This window comes from Camelus ferus, chromosome 2, assembly GCF_009834535.1.
Source record: "Camelus ferus isolate YT-003-E chromosome 2, BCGSAC_Cfer_1.0, whole genome shotgun sequence".
Taxonomy (NCBI): domain Eukaryota; kingdom Metazoa; phylum Chordata; class Mammalia; order Artiodactyla; family Camelidae; genus Camelus; species Camelus ferus.
In genome coordinates, this window is record NC_045697.1 from 70,592,048 (window position 1) to 70,608,785 (window position 16,738).

The 16,738-nt window shown below is 37.6% G+C and overlaps 1 protein-coding gene and 1 long non-coding RNA gene across 12 annotated transcripts in view; one reads left to right on the forward strand and one right to left on the reverse strand.

Moving 5' to 3' along the window:
* LOC116657573 overlaps window positions 1-16,738 on the forward strand; it is a 122,146-nt gene that overhangs the window by 12,369 nt on the left and 93,039 nt on the right. The window lies entirely within an intron of this gene.
* Window positions 1,626-16,738, reverse strand: part of EMCN (endomucin) — a 97,500-nt gene continuing 82,387 nt past the window's right edge. For 3 of the 11 annotated variants that reach the window (XM_032460566.1, XM_032460594.1, XM_032460642.1), the window contains 2 exons: window positions 16,369-16,442; window positions 8,726-9,281 (listed from right to left, as the gene is read on the reverse strand). In XM_032460566.1, coding sequence (XP_032316457.1) covers window positions 16,408-16,442 — 35 coding nt within the window. In that variant the 3' untranslated portion in view covers window positions 8,726-9,281; window positions 16,369-16,407. The other 8 variants (XM_032460588.1, XM_032460627.1, XM_032460574.1 and 5 more) reach the window with 5 other exon arrangements.

Here is a 16,738-nt window from a genome sequence, read left to right on the forward strand (position 1 = left end):
GGGGTAATCCAGCAGTCACAATTATATTCCAGGCAAGATCATTAGGCTAACTGATCTTTCAAGTTTAGGGAAAGATAAATTTCAACTTCTCTGATGGAAATGGCTTTGAACTAGAAGTCAGAAGGCCTGGGTTAGAGCCAAAGTTTTCTTGGCCACTTATAAACTGTCTGCATGTTCTCCAGTAATAAATTATTTTGCTGGGAGCCAACATTGTGTTTCCAGATATATGTAAGAAGGGAAAAAAATTGATCATAGCCACCCAACATATCCACAAGATTATTGTGGCAAATTTATGTATAAGATGATAATTACAAGGTGCACTTAAGTCATCATGGCTTGCATGTTCGTGGGAAGTTTTGCCTGTATGAAACTTTGCAATGATTTTTAGAGAATAATGGAAACCTGTCCCCCGATGCCCATCACTGGATAGTACAGACTGTAATTGGTTATCACTGGTGTCCATCACCTTGGGAAAAAAGAAGCTGGCAGGTTACCTCAAAGGACAGATCTAGTGATCTGTTGATCTTGATCCTGAATGAATCAATTAGTTAAAATCCACCCCTTTTAAGATGGGGGCAGAGTGTGAGTTACAGAAAATCTCAGGCTTTTGAAACAATTAAGGAGAGAGAATCAAGTGGCTGAAATTTGAGAGTCCAGTGTGGGTAAGAGTTGGTTATTAATTAATTCTGAGTTGAGTAGCAAATAAAAGGATCTTTTCTGGGTGTCTTTAGACTGATGTTTATATCTTAGGGGTGTGAATCTTTTACTGTTTTAGTAATTGGGCTCAGCAAGAAGGAAGTCTTTCTTGATCTTTGGCCAAAACTATCCCATGAAATAGACCAAGAGAAGGAAGTATCATCTTGTGTCATTAATTGCCACTCAAAGGAGCTATTCTATAAGCATCAAAGTCACATCTATTCTTTTGGAAACATGTTTGTCTATGTGTTTTTCATTTCTTTCTTCATTAAAAGTAATTTAAAAAGCAAAATAAGAAAGATTTTCTGCTGTATCATCCTTTAACTCTTTCTTGCCTCTATAATATTTTACTTGGTTGAAATACATTTAGAATTTCTGCAGTGCCTACAGAAAAAAGGGGCAACCCTTTTCAGGATGTGGCTTCTATTTATGCTCCAACCTTGTATACATAATTATCTGTCTGTATTAGCCCTCTGCTAATTTCATTTTGTTTTGATTTAAATTTATAGTTTTTCATGCTTGGTTTATATGCCAGGCATTGTGCTAAATGATTTGCATGCGTTATTTTACATAATCTTCTCAAAACCGTAACATTTCCATCTTAGATTTGAGAGGATTACTGACGGAACCTAGACTTAGGCTCAAATCTAACTCAGAGCTCATGATTTATTCCACGCCTGTGCTCTGTGCCCAACATAAGGAGCTTGGAGAACAAGTAATGTCACATAACATTTAGTTTTGCATTAAATTCCTTCACCTCGTTAGCCCATATCAGCAATAAGTCAAAAAGAGCCTTCCCCTTTACGCTATACATCTTATTTTCTTTACTTATAAGCTCCTAGAGGGAATGATCCCCTACGATGTTTGTTGGTAACTATTGTGCCTAAAAGAATACCTTGGACTAATAGGTGGTAATAAAATTTTATTGATGATGTTAAGTATGAGCATTTGGTATTAATAGGTGATTTCAGTTTCTGTTCCCTTCCCACATATGTTTCTTAAAACTTCAACTTTTGAAAGCGTCCCACGTTCCTCTATCCAGGCAGTTTGACTTCATTTCCGTGCTTCACACTCTGAATCTCCACAGGGTGGGACCCTCAGCTAGCAGAATCTTAGAGGAACTATTCTTCTTTTGAAATAAAAATACATGCCAATCCCAGGGAGTGGGTTGTATCCCAATAAAAGGGCAGAGCTGACACTGGGCACATCTGTTTAGGAAACAAAGTGAAGTTCAATGCTTTTCTGAACTGTAGCTCTTAGATAATAGAGGCGTTAATTAAAACCCGCCCCTTGTAGCTCACACACAGCAAACAGTGGTACTGCACTCAGCCAACAAGAGGGTTTTACCGCAAAGCCAGAGATGATCTCATCTGTGCCTCTTCCAATCTATCAACTCATCTAAGCTCTTTGAGATAATTAAGTGGCATTGCAAGGGGAACAGCAATGGAGTGGCTGACAGTGTTTTTTAAATGCCTTCATTTGCTTTAGTTTTAGTTCCAAGCAAAATGCTGTAAATCCTGCACTGTATTTATATTTATAATTTAAATGCACACAGCATTATTATACCTTACTGTACCACCAGCAGGAGAAGCCCTCTGATAATATATGGCCAGAACACTGAAGAAACTCTGTCCTTTATTAGAGCACGTGCACACACCACACCCACATGCACGTGCACAAACACACACACACAGGCTTGGTTTATATTTGTGAGCAAGGGAGTACACAGATACCACAGACACCTGATACTAGAGTAGGCTGTTCAAGACCTAACCCTAAATTTGAGTCTACAGGTCAGATTTTATACCTTAAAACTTTGCGAGCATCACCTTGTTCTAGGTGTGCTTAAATTTAAGGTGACCCAGGCTTACCTTTGGCCAACAAAATAAACGTGTTCCAGAAATCGAACAAATCCATATTTTAAAAACCTATGTTCTCTCAAATTACTCATCCTTATTGTCTTTCTCCTCATTATCAAAACACACTCCTGAACACCAGTGATATTGAAAATATCTGATCATAAGTGTGGCATGGGACATGGATTTATAAGAACAGATGGCTTCACTTTTGCCAGGCTTTAACCCCTTAGGTGCTGAATCCTAGAGAGAGAGCCGCAGTCTCAGGGAAGGGATCAGGAGGGCTGCGACGGAGGCACTTGGGGAAGAAATGGGCTCAAGACAGCAGCTATTTATCAAGGGTATGGAAGCATTGCGGTATTTTCACAGCTTATCACACTAATGTTAACGTGGCTAAAAGCTCATTTATGTTAATAGATGGTACCTAGAATCATGATGCTTAGAAATATAGAAGGTTCTAACCTAGCGGTAGAACAGAAGGCTTTAGAAATTCTCCCAGCTGTTGGAAAGAGATTTCAGGCTTGCTAATTAATCTTGAATGTAGGTATGAGTAGTTTTAACCCTTGTTGTCACTGAGAAAATCAAGAAGGGAAAAGGTTGATATTTCTTGTGTCTCCAGTACATCACAATCTCATTTAATTTTCTCAGTATCCTTCTAGGAAAGTGTATTAGTTTGCTAGGGTTATCATAACAAAGACCCACAGACAGTGGTTTAAACAACAAATTTATTTCTTCACAGTTCTGGAGGCAAGAAATCCAAGGTCAAGGTGTTAGCAGGTCTGGTTCCATTCTGAGGTCTCTCTCCTTAGCTTGTAGCTGGCTGTCTTCTTCCTGTGTCTTCACACGGTCTTCCCTCTTTGTGTGTGTGTGTGTGTCCCCCAACCTCATCTTACAAGGATACCAGTCATCTTGGACTAGGGTCTCCCCTAATGACCCCGTCTAACTTTAATTATTGCTTTAAAGACCCTGTTCCCAAATGCAGTCACACTGAGGTACTGAGGGTTAGGACTTCAACATATGAATTTGGGGGAGGGGCCCAATTCAGTCCATAAGAGGAAGTTAGTAATATAGACCTTCTTTTTGACCAAAGTTTATAAAAATATTTTAAAAGGTCAATTTTATTAAGGTGTATTTCACATATAAAAGTATACCCATTTTAAGTCTACAGCTTGAGTTTTGCAAATATGTACATCCATGTAACCAACACCATAATCAAACTACAGAAGTTTCTATCATCTCAACAAATTCCCTCTTTCTTGGCATTTCCCCTACCTTCCTGGCTCCAGACAGCCATTGATCTGATTTCTTTTCTAGTGTTTCATATAAAAGGAGTCATAAGGTATGCATTCCACTATGTCTGGCTTCTTTTCTGTAGCATAATGCATAATGTTTTGAGATTCATTTTGTTGGGTATATTAGTAATTTGTTTCATTTTATTTCTGAGTGGTATCCCATTGTGTGACTATACCACAATTTGTTTATTGTTTACAGCTTTTGGGTATTATGGATAAAGCTAATATATATATATATTTAAGTGGAGGTACTGGGGATTGAACTCAGGACCTCGTGCATGCTAAGCATGCACTCTACCACTGAGCTATTTCCCTCCTCTCCTATTTTAAAGATTTTAGTTTTTTTTTTTAAAGAATAAAGCTAACATGAACATTTATTTATAGGTCTTTGTATGGCCAGGACATGTTTTCATTTCTTTTGGGTAAATAAAAAAAAAAAATTGCTGTGTCATATGAGAAGTATACAGTTAGCTTTTTAAACTTTCTTTCAAGAAGAACTGCTAAATTGTTTCCCAAATTGTTGAATGATTTTACATTCCCACAATGTATGAGAGTTCTAGTTCCTCCATATTTCCGACAACACTTGGTATTATTGGCCTTTATAATTTTAGCTACTCCTGTGGACACGTAGTGGTAGCTCTTCATGGTTTTATTCATTTATTTATTTATTATTTTATTTTGGCGGGGGGGGTAATTAAGTTTTTTTTTTTTAAGAGGAGGTGCTGGGGATTGAACCCAGGACCTTGTGTATGCTAAGCATGTGCTCTACCACTTGAGCTATATACCCTCCCCTTAGCTCTTTGTGCTTTTAAACTTGCATTTTCCTGATTACTAAATGATATTGAGTATCATTTCATGTGCATATTGAAAAATTATATATCCTTTTTTGTGAATTTTCTTAATTTTTTTTTCTGATTTTCAGTGGATTGACTTCTTAAGTTTTTTGAGTTCCCTATACGTCCTAGATCCAAGCCATTTGTCAGACATACATAATGTAAATATTTTCTCCTATTCTTTGACTTTGCCTTTTCAGTTTATTAATGTCAATTTGAAGAGCAGAATTTTTAGTTTTGATAAAGTTCAACTTAACATGTTGTCTTTAGTTATGGCTTTTTGTATATGTTATGGATCTGGATTTAATGTTTATATAAGGCAAGTGTTATAGATCTGAATTTAATGTTTAAGTTTACAATACATTTAGAGTTGTTTTTGTGTGTGGTATAAGGTAAGGGTTGAACTTTGCTTTTTTCATATATCAATTCCAAAACAATTTGTTGATAAAACTGTTCTTTCTCCATTGAATTAATATGGCACCCTTGTCAAAAATCAGTTGATTCATGAGTATATGGGGGAAAAACATACGTTTAATTCTTTCTATAACCTCTCTTTTGTTCCAATGATTAACTTTTATTCTTAGGTCAATACTAAACTGTCTTGATTACAGTAGCTTCAAGTAAGTCTTTAAAATCCAATAGTATGAGTCCTTCAAATTTGTGCTTAAAACATGTTTTAGTTATTCTAAGTCCACTTTATTTCCATGTAAACATTGGAATCACTTTTCAATTTCTACAAAGAGGAAAACTAGATCTGGCCTGAAACTGTAATAAATTCATAGATCAATTTGAATAAAACTGGCATCTTAATAATACTGAGTCTTTTAATCCATGATACAGTATTCTTTAATTCCTCTTAGAAGTTTGACAGTTTTAAGTGTACAGGGAGTGAATGTATTGTAAAATTCACCCCTCAGAGTTTTATATTTGCTAGCATTATTGTAAATGGTATCTTTTTTCTAATCTTCATTTTTTGGTTACTGAATAAATCAGTTGATTCTATATATTGATCTTATGTTCAGCAACTATAACAACTTATTAATTTGGGGGCTTTTTGTGGATTTCGTAGGATTTATGCATGATTTTGTCATCTTTGTTTATACTGGGATGATAAAATGGTTTCTGTTTTAACTACAGCCAGGAGCATAATGCTTCACCCCTTTTTATAGATAAGTAAACTAAGATCAGAAAGACTAAGAGTATAGTTATAAAGAACAGGAATTTGGAACTTAGGTTGGAATCCAAATTTTAACTCTTCACTAGTTATACAAACTTGGGGAAGTTATTTAATTTTCTGTCATGGTTTCCGTATCTCTAAAATGAATCTGCTGCTGCTGCAGATGATACATATAATGATGTAATATTACAAATTATATCTTACTATTGTTGTTATATTAACCGACATGATACATATGCAGTGCCTGGTACAGAGTGAGTCTTGGATATGATGTCAGCTAACTAGTGATATTATCCATAATCACTTTGGTAGAATTCTGACTTCAAGTTCAGGAATGTAATATTAGTGAACAAGATAAATGTTTTTCCATTATTTATCAAAACTAAATTTTTTCCTTTATGTGTAGTTTACTGTATAGGAACCATACCATAGTAATGGTGTTTAAAAAAATGTATCCTGAACAGGAAAAGAGGTGTATTCTGGCCCATAGGACAAATCCCCTTGAAGAGAAGACAAAATATACTCATGAGAACTTGAGAAGTCTTGTTTGTGTTTGTGGAGAAATTCTGACAGGGAGATCTGTGGATAATCCATTACAAATTCTCAATTCAGAGTATCTATTATTTAATTAATCACTGTGATGGATATCTTCAACACTAGGTAATAATGAACAAATTCATAGTACTGAGACAGTCACTCAAAACATAACTGTTAAAGGACTTACCCACTTTTCTTTTTAGAACCCCATAAAATCTTGAATGATCACAAATAGGGCTCAATGGAGAAAAATCAGGAAAAGCTAGCATGTTCATTGTTGAAGGTTTGCCAATGTCCTAAGTTGATCCTTAAGAACGTAAGTGTGACAGGTAGACAAGAAATAAGACACAGATTTGTCAGATATGGAAGGGAAGATTTCAGCTCAGCAAGGGGAATTTAGAAACCTTTCTCTGCTGGCTGAGCACAACCAATGTGTCAGCCAGTAACATCCGATTACACTCAGATGACAACAGTGCCGGTTAATTAGCTCTTGTTTACGTTTTGACTGTTGCAGACTTAAATTATATTCGTATTGTCATACAGAACAAACACCTAGAAACGTTTGCCCTTGATCTAAACACATCCTTTCCTTTTGCAGTGACACTTGAACTACATGTGAGAACAAAAAATTTTAAGAAGTCAGGCATAAAAGGTAGATCATCTAAATCAGATAATTAAAAACAAATCTGATTAATGATAATTTTGGCTTGAAAACCAAGTACCCTGTTTCAAGAGAAGTTCAGGTTGACAAAAAATGCAGACATTACCTCTGAAACTGACAATACAAAATGCCATGAATATCTCTGCAGATTCTTCAATCCTCTCATCACTTTGACTTTTTAAAGATTTAATACTAATGAAGTATAAAGCATTCTTTATGTGTAATTCTTGAACTAGAATGAATTTCATTCTCTCATTACGATTAAAAAGCTTTACCTCATCCTGATCCTTGTAAATTTTCTTCCAACAATGCTTATGAAAGGTCAAGAAAGTGTTTTTCTTTTTTTTTTAGGAAGCTAGAGTAACGTATCATTCGTAGTAATTTAAATGGCAGAAGAGTTTGTATTTCTGCAGTACATCCTGGGTAGCAGGGCTGCTGCTGAGGTGCTCAGTAAAGCATTCTAGGGGTGCTGGAATATTGTCCTTATTTTATTTTTTTAAAAATATTCTGAGGGGGAGGTAATTAGTTTTATTCATTCATTCATTTTTGTTGATAGAGGTCCTGGGGGTTGAACCCAGGGCCTCGTGCTTGCTAAGCATACATTCTACCTTCTACCCCTGAGCTATACTGTCCCCCTCATCCCCAGGATATTTTCCTTTTGAAGATCAGTGTTCCATGGTTGGCATGCTCTAGACACTGTTGCACTCATTTAAAGGCTTCTAGGTTAGAATTAAGCATGGGCAAAGCATCTCTCCAGGGAAAGTGTATGTACTGGAGATCCTTGCTTTTTTCTCTACCCTATTGCTTTTCTATTTTTTTTCTACTCCCATCTTTCTTCTCCAAATACCATAAAGAGACACCAGTCAGAAGTATAAATATGCTTGCTTGGTGTCCTTGATTAGAAATGGTCCAGACATCAGGGAGCAAAAACCAAAATTTATATAATCCTCAATGCTGACCGTTTTCAAAATAGATTGCAACAAAGTAAACTGTAAAACATAATTTTAAACATAACCTTCTGTCTCCAACATGCTGCCCTCGTATCACTAAGATAGTTTAACATCGAAATCAGCTTAGGTAATCATAAATCATAAACGTTAAAGAGCTGCCCCTGGCAGCTTGTTAGTTCCACAGCTTACCACAGAACTTCAACCAACATGACATTTGATCCCAAGTGTCCAAGGAGTGGTCAAGGTTGATCAGTCAGCTTTCAACAGAAGAATTTGCCCCTGATGGAGTGGTAACTATAATCATATGGTATTTTTAGGAAAGTGATACACTGGAAAATAATATCACAATTATGTATTTATGAAATGTTGGTTTCTACAAACTGGAGATTTAACAATGATGTCTAGAACAAATCATTACATTTCTAAAAGAAATAAAAAATGCACAGAGATAGTATCAATCAAATGGATTCTGAAAAATCTCAGTCCTGTTATCTTCTTAATGAATGCAGTACAGTGTCACAAATGCCCTTACATCCTTGTCACACAGTGTGAATTGCAAATAGAAAGACCAAAGAAATGTTCAATTGACTTCCCCTGAATAAGGCCTGATATGTGAATCCTTTGTCCCTTTCTCACTTACTAGATGCCTTTCAGAGTAAGTTCTCATAGTCTAATAATCAACCCCAAAATATTCATAATGAAGGGAAGACAATACTATTGCCATTTTCACAGTCACATTATGATATTTTTAGTGTATTGAGTACAGTAATTATTTATTAAAAGTAACACATGAAAGTATGAATAAAATATCTTTATGTACAAAGGAGGATTTTGACCTGGTATTTAATAATACACTCGCAAATTTCCCCTACATTAGTGGAAAACAATAAATACAAACATTAGCTAATATAAGAACACCGAGAAAGTGGGAACGTCTCCATGAATAAAAACTGTTGGTTCTGGAAACTTTAAACTCAAGGGACAGCCATTTCATCAGTGAAGCCATCGGCCTGGGCTGTCAGGTTAACTGCTCACAGACGCCCCTCCTAAAATTCATTCTCCTAGGATTGTTCCTGTAAAATGTGCTAAGGTGCTTTTCCACATCTCAGAGGACAGGAGAGGCCCAGGATTCTTTTTGATTCCATCAGATTATTGTGTGTCATCTAGTTTATGGGGACAGGTGACAGATGCAGACTGGCGAGCAGGACTGAGAGTCAGGATTGATTCCACAGGGCTTTCTCCCTTTCTACCCCTGGAGCCCAGAAGCTGAAGATTAAGCCTGTTGGGGGGGAAACAGAACAGTTCAGATTCCAAGAAAGTGAAGCAGCAGCAGAGATGCTGGGCGAGATTGTCTCTTGATAAGAAAGATTAGTGACTAGCTGAAGTTTTCCCACTTAGTAGAGTCACTTGAATGTCCCAGAAGCACTTCAACCTCAACAAGTCTGAAAGGAAACCACGACACTGCCTCCCAAACCTGTTCCCTCTCACTCTGTGATTCCAGTCTTTGCTGTTATCTCCGTGATCCATCCAGGCACTCGACCTGGAAGTGTGGGCATTACCTATACCCCTGACAGTCCTCATTCCCCAATGTCTACATTCATGCAATCAGCACCTCTGGAGAACTGTATCTTCCAGACATTTCTCTGTTCAATTCTGCCTCTTCATCTCTCTCCCACTGTACCTGCAGACCTGGTGAAGCCCTCATCCTTTTTCTGGGGTATATTGCAATAGTCTTTTGTCTTCTCTGCTTCCGATCTTAACTCCTCTTGAATGAATCTTCCACATTAAATATTCAGTGATGTGCCTCGAGCACACATCTCATCATACCCCACTTTTGATGAAAGCCCTTCACTGTTTCTTATCACCAGTGGGGCATCATTTGAGGTCTGTTGCTCAGGGTGACATTGTGAGTAATTATTTCTTGGCAACTTTCATGCTTTGCTGCTGTGTACTTATCATGAAGAAGAGTGAGCAGGCAGCTTTCCACTTCTCCACAGGATGGAGAGCCAGGGCTTTGGTTTATGACTTCAGGTTTCCTTGTTTGCAGGACAGAAACATCATTCTCTGCAGGTCCAAAAAGGAGCAGGAGAGGGAAGCTTCTGTGTCTCAAGTGGGGAGGGCAGTGGTCCACTGTGGCAGGGGGAGGATGCTGTGGTGCTGCTGATGGCAGTGCTGGTGGTCTGCCGGAGTCTGGGAGGAGGAGGATGCTGGGGTGAGGGTGGGCAGTGGGACCAGGGTCGAGACCTGCATGTTGCTCCCTCGCAGCGTGGTTGGTGGAGGCAGGTCCTTCGGGAGGGATGGTTGCACTGCTGCCTTACATGGGGCAGACCTGGACATGGGCTGCTGTGGCTTGGGGTCAGTTTGAAGACTAGAGAGTTGGACATGGGATTTACATCAAGACTTAGGCTGTGGAAAAGACTACTAAGTGGGATATTTCTAATGTCCCCCCAGAGCATCTGTGGCTGACAGGTGGTCCAGCACAGGCCAGAGCATGGGGTAGCTCTAGAAGGAGAGCAATGATTGCAAGGATGGCTGTGAAACAGTCCCCACTCTTAAATTCTGGACTTATTTCCTGGGTGCATTTTACACTCAAGGTCAGAGAGCCTTCCAAAATGAATAAATGGCTTCTTGATGGCATTAATAAAAAGGAAAGAATCTGATTTTATTCTGCTTAGAAAAAGAAAATATTTCATTCTCACCACATGAAGTCCTTTCTGATTTAGCTTAGCACAGGAAGCAAGACCTCCCACTATGTGGAGCCCGCAACTGCTTTGGCCCCACCGCCCAGCCCTTCTGGCCTTGAAATACATCTTCCAGGCCCAAGCTTCCCGTTATCTGAGGTGAAGGACCAGGGTGGTTTTCAAAAATTTCTAATCAGCTGCAAACTGATATTTTTTAAAAATACAATAACATGAATAAAATTTTGAAGCGATATCAGATTGCTATCCCAATTTGAAATGCTTACACTCAGTTTCTGCACTTAATTTCCTTGCGAAACAGAATCACGGTTCACTGACTCTGCAGCAGATGTGTACACACAGCTCCTGGCTAACCAGTTACTCGTGATTTTTTTCATATACCATGCAGTCTCACAGTTCTTTGCCTTTACACATGCCATTCTCTTTTTTTCTTATCCTGTAAGTCTCAACTCAAATACCGTCTTTGAGAAATTTGCCATTAAACTTCAATGGCTGTCTTTACATACCACTATCTTATTACTTACCATATTCTATTAAAATGATCTTATTTGTCTTTCTCTTCACTCCTCTAAGCATTGTGGGGACAGTATCCATGTCACATCCCTCTTTTTTTAATTTTTAGTTTGAGTTATTTATTTATTGAAGTATAGTCAGTTTACAATGTTGCATCCGTTTCTGGAGTACAGCATAATAGTTCAGTCATTCACATACATACATATATTTGTTTTCACATTCTTTTCCATTATAGGTTACTATAAGATATTGAATATAGTTCCCTGTGCTCTACAGTAGAACCTTGTTGTTTATCTATTTTACACATAGTAGTTAGTATCTGCAAATCTCAAAGTCCCAATTTATCCCTTCCCATCCCCTTTCCCACCTCATCCCTCTTAATACTTGGCCTAGTATCTGCAAGGAGCGAGATCTCTGTCACTTTTTCTTCCAACGGAACCATAATCGTCTGTGGGTGAGTTTCCAAGTGAAGTTAAGAGTTTGCAGCATCGATCAGCTAGGTAAACATCTAGATTTGTTGAGCAGGATAATGCTCATGATGAATATTGCATCAATCATTTTTTTGCAAGATCGGAAACCAATATAGGAACAAACTGGAGTTTTCATCAGCGTGTACTCTACACTGATAATCTTCCTCAAGAAATGGATTTTGCTTGCTTCATTAGTGATTTTATTTATTAGTTGATAGTTTCAATTTGAATCTCCATACCAGTATCAGCGTTTGCTCTCTTTCAGACATTATAATCTCTAAAATTCAGTGTATTGGCTTCAATAATAATAGAGAACTTTATGGTCACTGAATCTCTCACAACCCTAACATTTTATAAATTTATAATTCTTCTAAAAAATTAATGGTCACTTTAACAATAAAGTATCATGTTAGCTTCATTAACCATACTGACAACACTTTATAAACAAAAGAGCACAGTGGTCTTAGGAGAAAAGATCATTCTGTCCTCATTATATAGATGTGAAACCCAGTGCAAAGCATTGCTAAGAAATGCGTTCAGGGTCATGCATTAGGATCAAAAAATAAATCTCTTTTTACTTATGATGTTGTCTTTTCAGCCCTCATTATTTCATTTTAAAATGTAAGAAAAATAATTGAAAAACGAGTTAAGTTCTTCTGGAAGTTTACAAAGATGCTTTTAGATTATCAAGGGTATCATTTAGAAAATAATGGAAGTACAGTGAATTGTACCTGGGAGAAAAATAGAAGTGGGTAACGTTTCACTTTGTTAAGGGTCTGTGGGATGAGACTTTCATACAAGCCAGTGGTCTTGCTGCCCCTTGGTTTTTCATTGAGCTGAAGCGCCCTTCCTTACTTCCTAAGCTGTCAGGTGGCTTGGAACAGGGCTGACCCAGATGTACCAGGTCCCCTCCCTTCTACAGCCCAAATTAGTCTCAGAACATTCAAATGGCTTTCTGTTTAGTCCTAAAATTGTACCCCCTTCCACATTTAACGTTATCTTAGACATGTTTACACGTAATTAAAATTGTCTCAAGAATTACTTTTGTTGGTTGTATAATGTCATCGATTGGCTGAAACATAATTTATTTGAAATTTCCATACCATTAGACATGCTGTTTCTAAATGTTTGCTACCGTTCCTTGTATTTTAATCTTTAATCACATTCAAATAATTTCCTTATGAAAATTTCCTAAAAGTGAAGTTACTAGCTGACAAATGTGAATATTTTAAGTCCCTTAGTTAGTATTACCAAACAGCTCTTCAGAAAGATTAATCCAATTTATATTTTCAAATGCAGCATATGAAATATTTGCTTCACCAGTATTATTTTTTAAAAATAAAAGAAAGAAAGCTCAAGTAAATTGAAGGTTATAACTTTTTTGGTCTTAATTCACATTTTGACTAGTAATAGTATGGGACCTCTTCTCTACTTTTATATTACTATTTCTATTTCATCCTCTATGAATTGTCAGCTCATTTTTAAATTTTCCAATTCGTATAAATGTCTTTGTATATTTAGGATATTAATTAGTTGGCCTCATATTTATGACAAACATTTCCCCAATTTATAATTTGTAATTTTATTTAGGATAAGTTTTTTTAATGTTTGGAAGTTTTAAGTCATGATGTGGTAGAATTCCTGCTTTTACCGTTAAATTTTCTTATATTGTTTCGTGTTTTGAAAATTCTTAATCAGACGTGTAATAAAATCTAACTGATCTTCTTTCTGTTTTTTTACATGCAGTTCTTAATACATTTTCCCTATATAGGTATCATTAGCTAATGTCCTCACTTTCACACTCATTATTACCCGGTTTGTTCAGACCACTTGTTGGCATCAATAAGAAAAGTATGTGCTTGCCTGCTCTACATTTTCACGGAGAAATTCTGGCCTCAGCAGAAGCTCTATGTAATCAAATCAATTCCTTTAGCTATGTTATCCTTGTCACTCCTTGTTATAAGAGAATTAATTTCAGAAGAAGATAACAGACTATTTGCATTGTAAATGGGCACAAATATGTGTAAAAATACATACAGCTAATATATCTCTAATCTTTGATTCCAGTGGCCTTCAAAACATAACACAAGTTCTTTTTGCACTAATAGGCATTTTGAGGGTGCCATCAGCTACTAGCTGGGACCAAAGTGAGTTATACAGGAAAAGTTTAAGCTAAAATAATCATTTTTTTATTCTCAAGAAATCATGGTCCCTAAATTATAGCAATAAATCTACAGTGAAAGGATAATATTTTCTGAAGCTCCTATCAACCTTCCTCCTGTGGACATAAAAGTCTCAGAGATTTTAGAACTAGTTTGATGAATTGCATCAATCATGTCCAGATAGCTGTAAATTTTTTTCTCTAATTATTTTCTTATTTCTTGTGTCTGATTTCATGTTCTCACTAGACAAAGCTTTGCAGCGAGGGCAAGGATCATAGATGAAAAGTATTTTGGAATTCCTGTCTGCACTGCCAAATTACATTAAATATAATATTCTGCACAAAATAGATGATCATTATATGAAGCAGTAAGCATTAAATACATCTAAAAATTTCTACTGAGATGAAAATTTTAAACATGAGTGAATGTTTCTATCAGGGTTTGCTGTTGAGTACAGATCCAAAGACTTCTCAACTTTGTTTTCTCAACTTCTAGTTCTGATAAATACGTTCCTACTTATCCTGAATTTCTGAGTTGATATCTGATTTCTAGCTGATAACCTAGAAAGCAATTACTCACTGGTTACTACATTTAAAGTACAGTGGTTGCTAAGAGAAATATATTGAAAAAGGGTGAGACAAATAGGCAATAGAACTGACAGATGTCAAATGTGCTTCTTCCCATTACTTTCTGATATTTACCCTTCAGAACATCGTTATATAATTCCACAATTACTCAGAAAGGCAACAGAAGCAATTTGCCTCTGCAAATCAAAAGACATGAAATCAGACACTAGGAATATTTTTTTAAAGTACAAAAGCTGAAAGGAAAGGGAGTTGGAGGAAAATTCATTTTGTCCTCGTCTCCTATACAACTCTTCTTTCTTTCTCTTTCCAACTGAACAGAAGACTTTGTCTTTCTCCAAATTGGACAATTAGTCACTAAGATTTGAGCATTCTGATCATCTAGAAAGCATCCTTGTACCAACCACAGGGTTGCAAAGAAACCATAGCTGGTATGGAAGGAGGCTTTCCATGCACTAGGGAGGGCTGAACCACAAGTCTCCATGAATTTCTCAAACTTCTCTGCTTCTTGACTCTTGCATCTGAGAGTCCTTTGCAAAAGGACAGGCAAACTTCCCGATTCCTCTCATCCTAACCCACCCCTTGCTGGCTGGAGAAGGATGAAATTCTGACACTGATGCATATGTCTGGATGACACACACCCCTTTGTCTGTGTCTCCGCTCCTTGTCAGAGAAGTGTGGCTGGCATCACTTACTCAACAGACACTCGCTGAGTATCGGTGACAGCGCTGCATTAGTGCTGGGAAGTAGGCGTGGGCAGTGGACATAGCAGTGATATTCCTCCCACTGGACACTACCCAGCATGACTACCATTGTGGTCAGGCCAATTCTTGGCATATACCTATTTATTTGTTCTTTTGCCTTTTTACTATTAGTTGCCAAAGGCTACATTTTCCTGCAGGTTCTAAAAATTACCAAACGCTAATTGGGAGGGCACTTATTCAATGCTTCTTGTGAAAACTAAATTAAAGTCGGAAGGAAATTTTCTTACCCAATTCTAGGAAAGCAAAAGACAATCGCATGCTGAGCTGGGAAGGGTAATTCCCGCAGGCCTGAAATTGGCCTGACTGTTGTACTGAAATAAGACATGCACCTACATTGCACTGACTCCTGGTCAAAGTGTGGAACCTGCAGAATAACAGTTGCTGCAGAAAACCAGTATCCCAAGTTTTGAGCAGTTTTAATTATTTATTGATCAGCAATAATTGTAATGAGATTGATCACTTTGCATCTGCTCTCACTGAGACACCTGGAGGGCTCTGTCACTCATGCAGTTATATAGCTGGAATATGCCTATGTGACTATCTGGGTACAAGAAACCCTAGTGGAGAGCGTACATTGGATCACCTTGTTTGAGGTACTCTGTGCACACACCCATGGTTCCCGGTCCCAGAGAGAGAGCACATCCCAGTACGGTCCTTAGCGGGGAGGACAACTGGCCCTCCTACCTGGCATCCCTGGACCCCTCGCCCCGAGCCAGCCTTTGGCTGTGACACACATCCTTACTTTAATGCAGCTGCTGCATCATACTCTCTTCCTGCAATAAACTGCAAGTTTGTCAGCACTGACATTTTGGGTCCTGCGAGTCTTCCTCAGCAACAGAACCCTGTCTAACTGCCACTGTTAGTTAGTGTGTGTACTGACCCAGGCAGAGGCAAACTGCATCTGTGAGAAAACATTACCAACAGGAAGAAAGAGCGAACTGTATCATTCCTGAGGTAGGCAGGGCAACTGGAAGAATCTGCTACAGCCCCCAAGACACTCATTTCTCTGGCAAGTCTTAGAGTTTGTTTTTCAGACAAATGGAAAATGATGGTTTCACTGACACAAGCCATTAACTTTTCAGCTTTTAAAATCTTTAAAAAATAATCTGAGCTGCAGCAAGCTAACAAAACAGATATTAATGAGCATCTCAGTGAATGAAATTAGAAAACTTACATATTTATTGCCCAGGTGTGGGGAGGATTCATCAAGCTGTCAGTTCTTGGTTTTTCCTTGTGCTGAATGCTCACCTAAAAGCAGAAGATACATTTGGATCTATAAGCTCAGAGAGTGAATAAGGATGAAAATAAAGTTTCTTGGCTTGTTTTTTGTTTTTCAACGGAAGTCTAATTTTCCTTCCAGAATGTCATTAGAACCGCAGTTTACGTCTTGGTATTGCCTGGAAATTGTTCACCAAGATTTATGAGCTTTTTTCAGCCATTGTTTGTTTTCACTCTAGAGGAGCAATGCTTACTCACTCCCTGGGAGTAGGGGGTGTGAGTTGGGAGGTGAAAACAAGGGAGGCCCCTAGGGAATGAGTTATTGA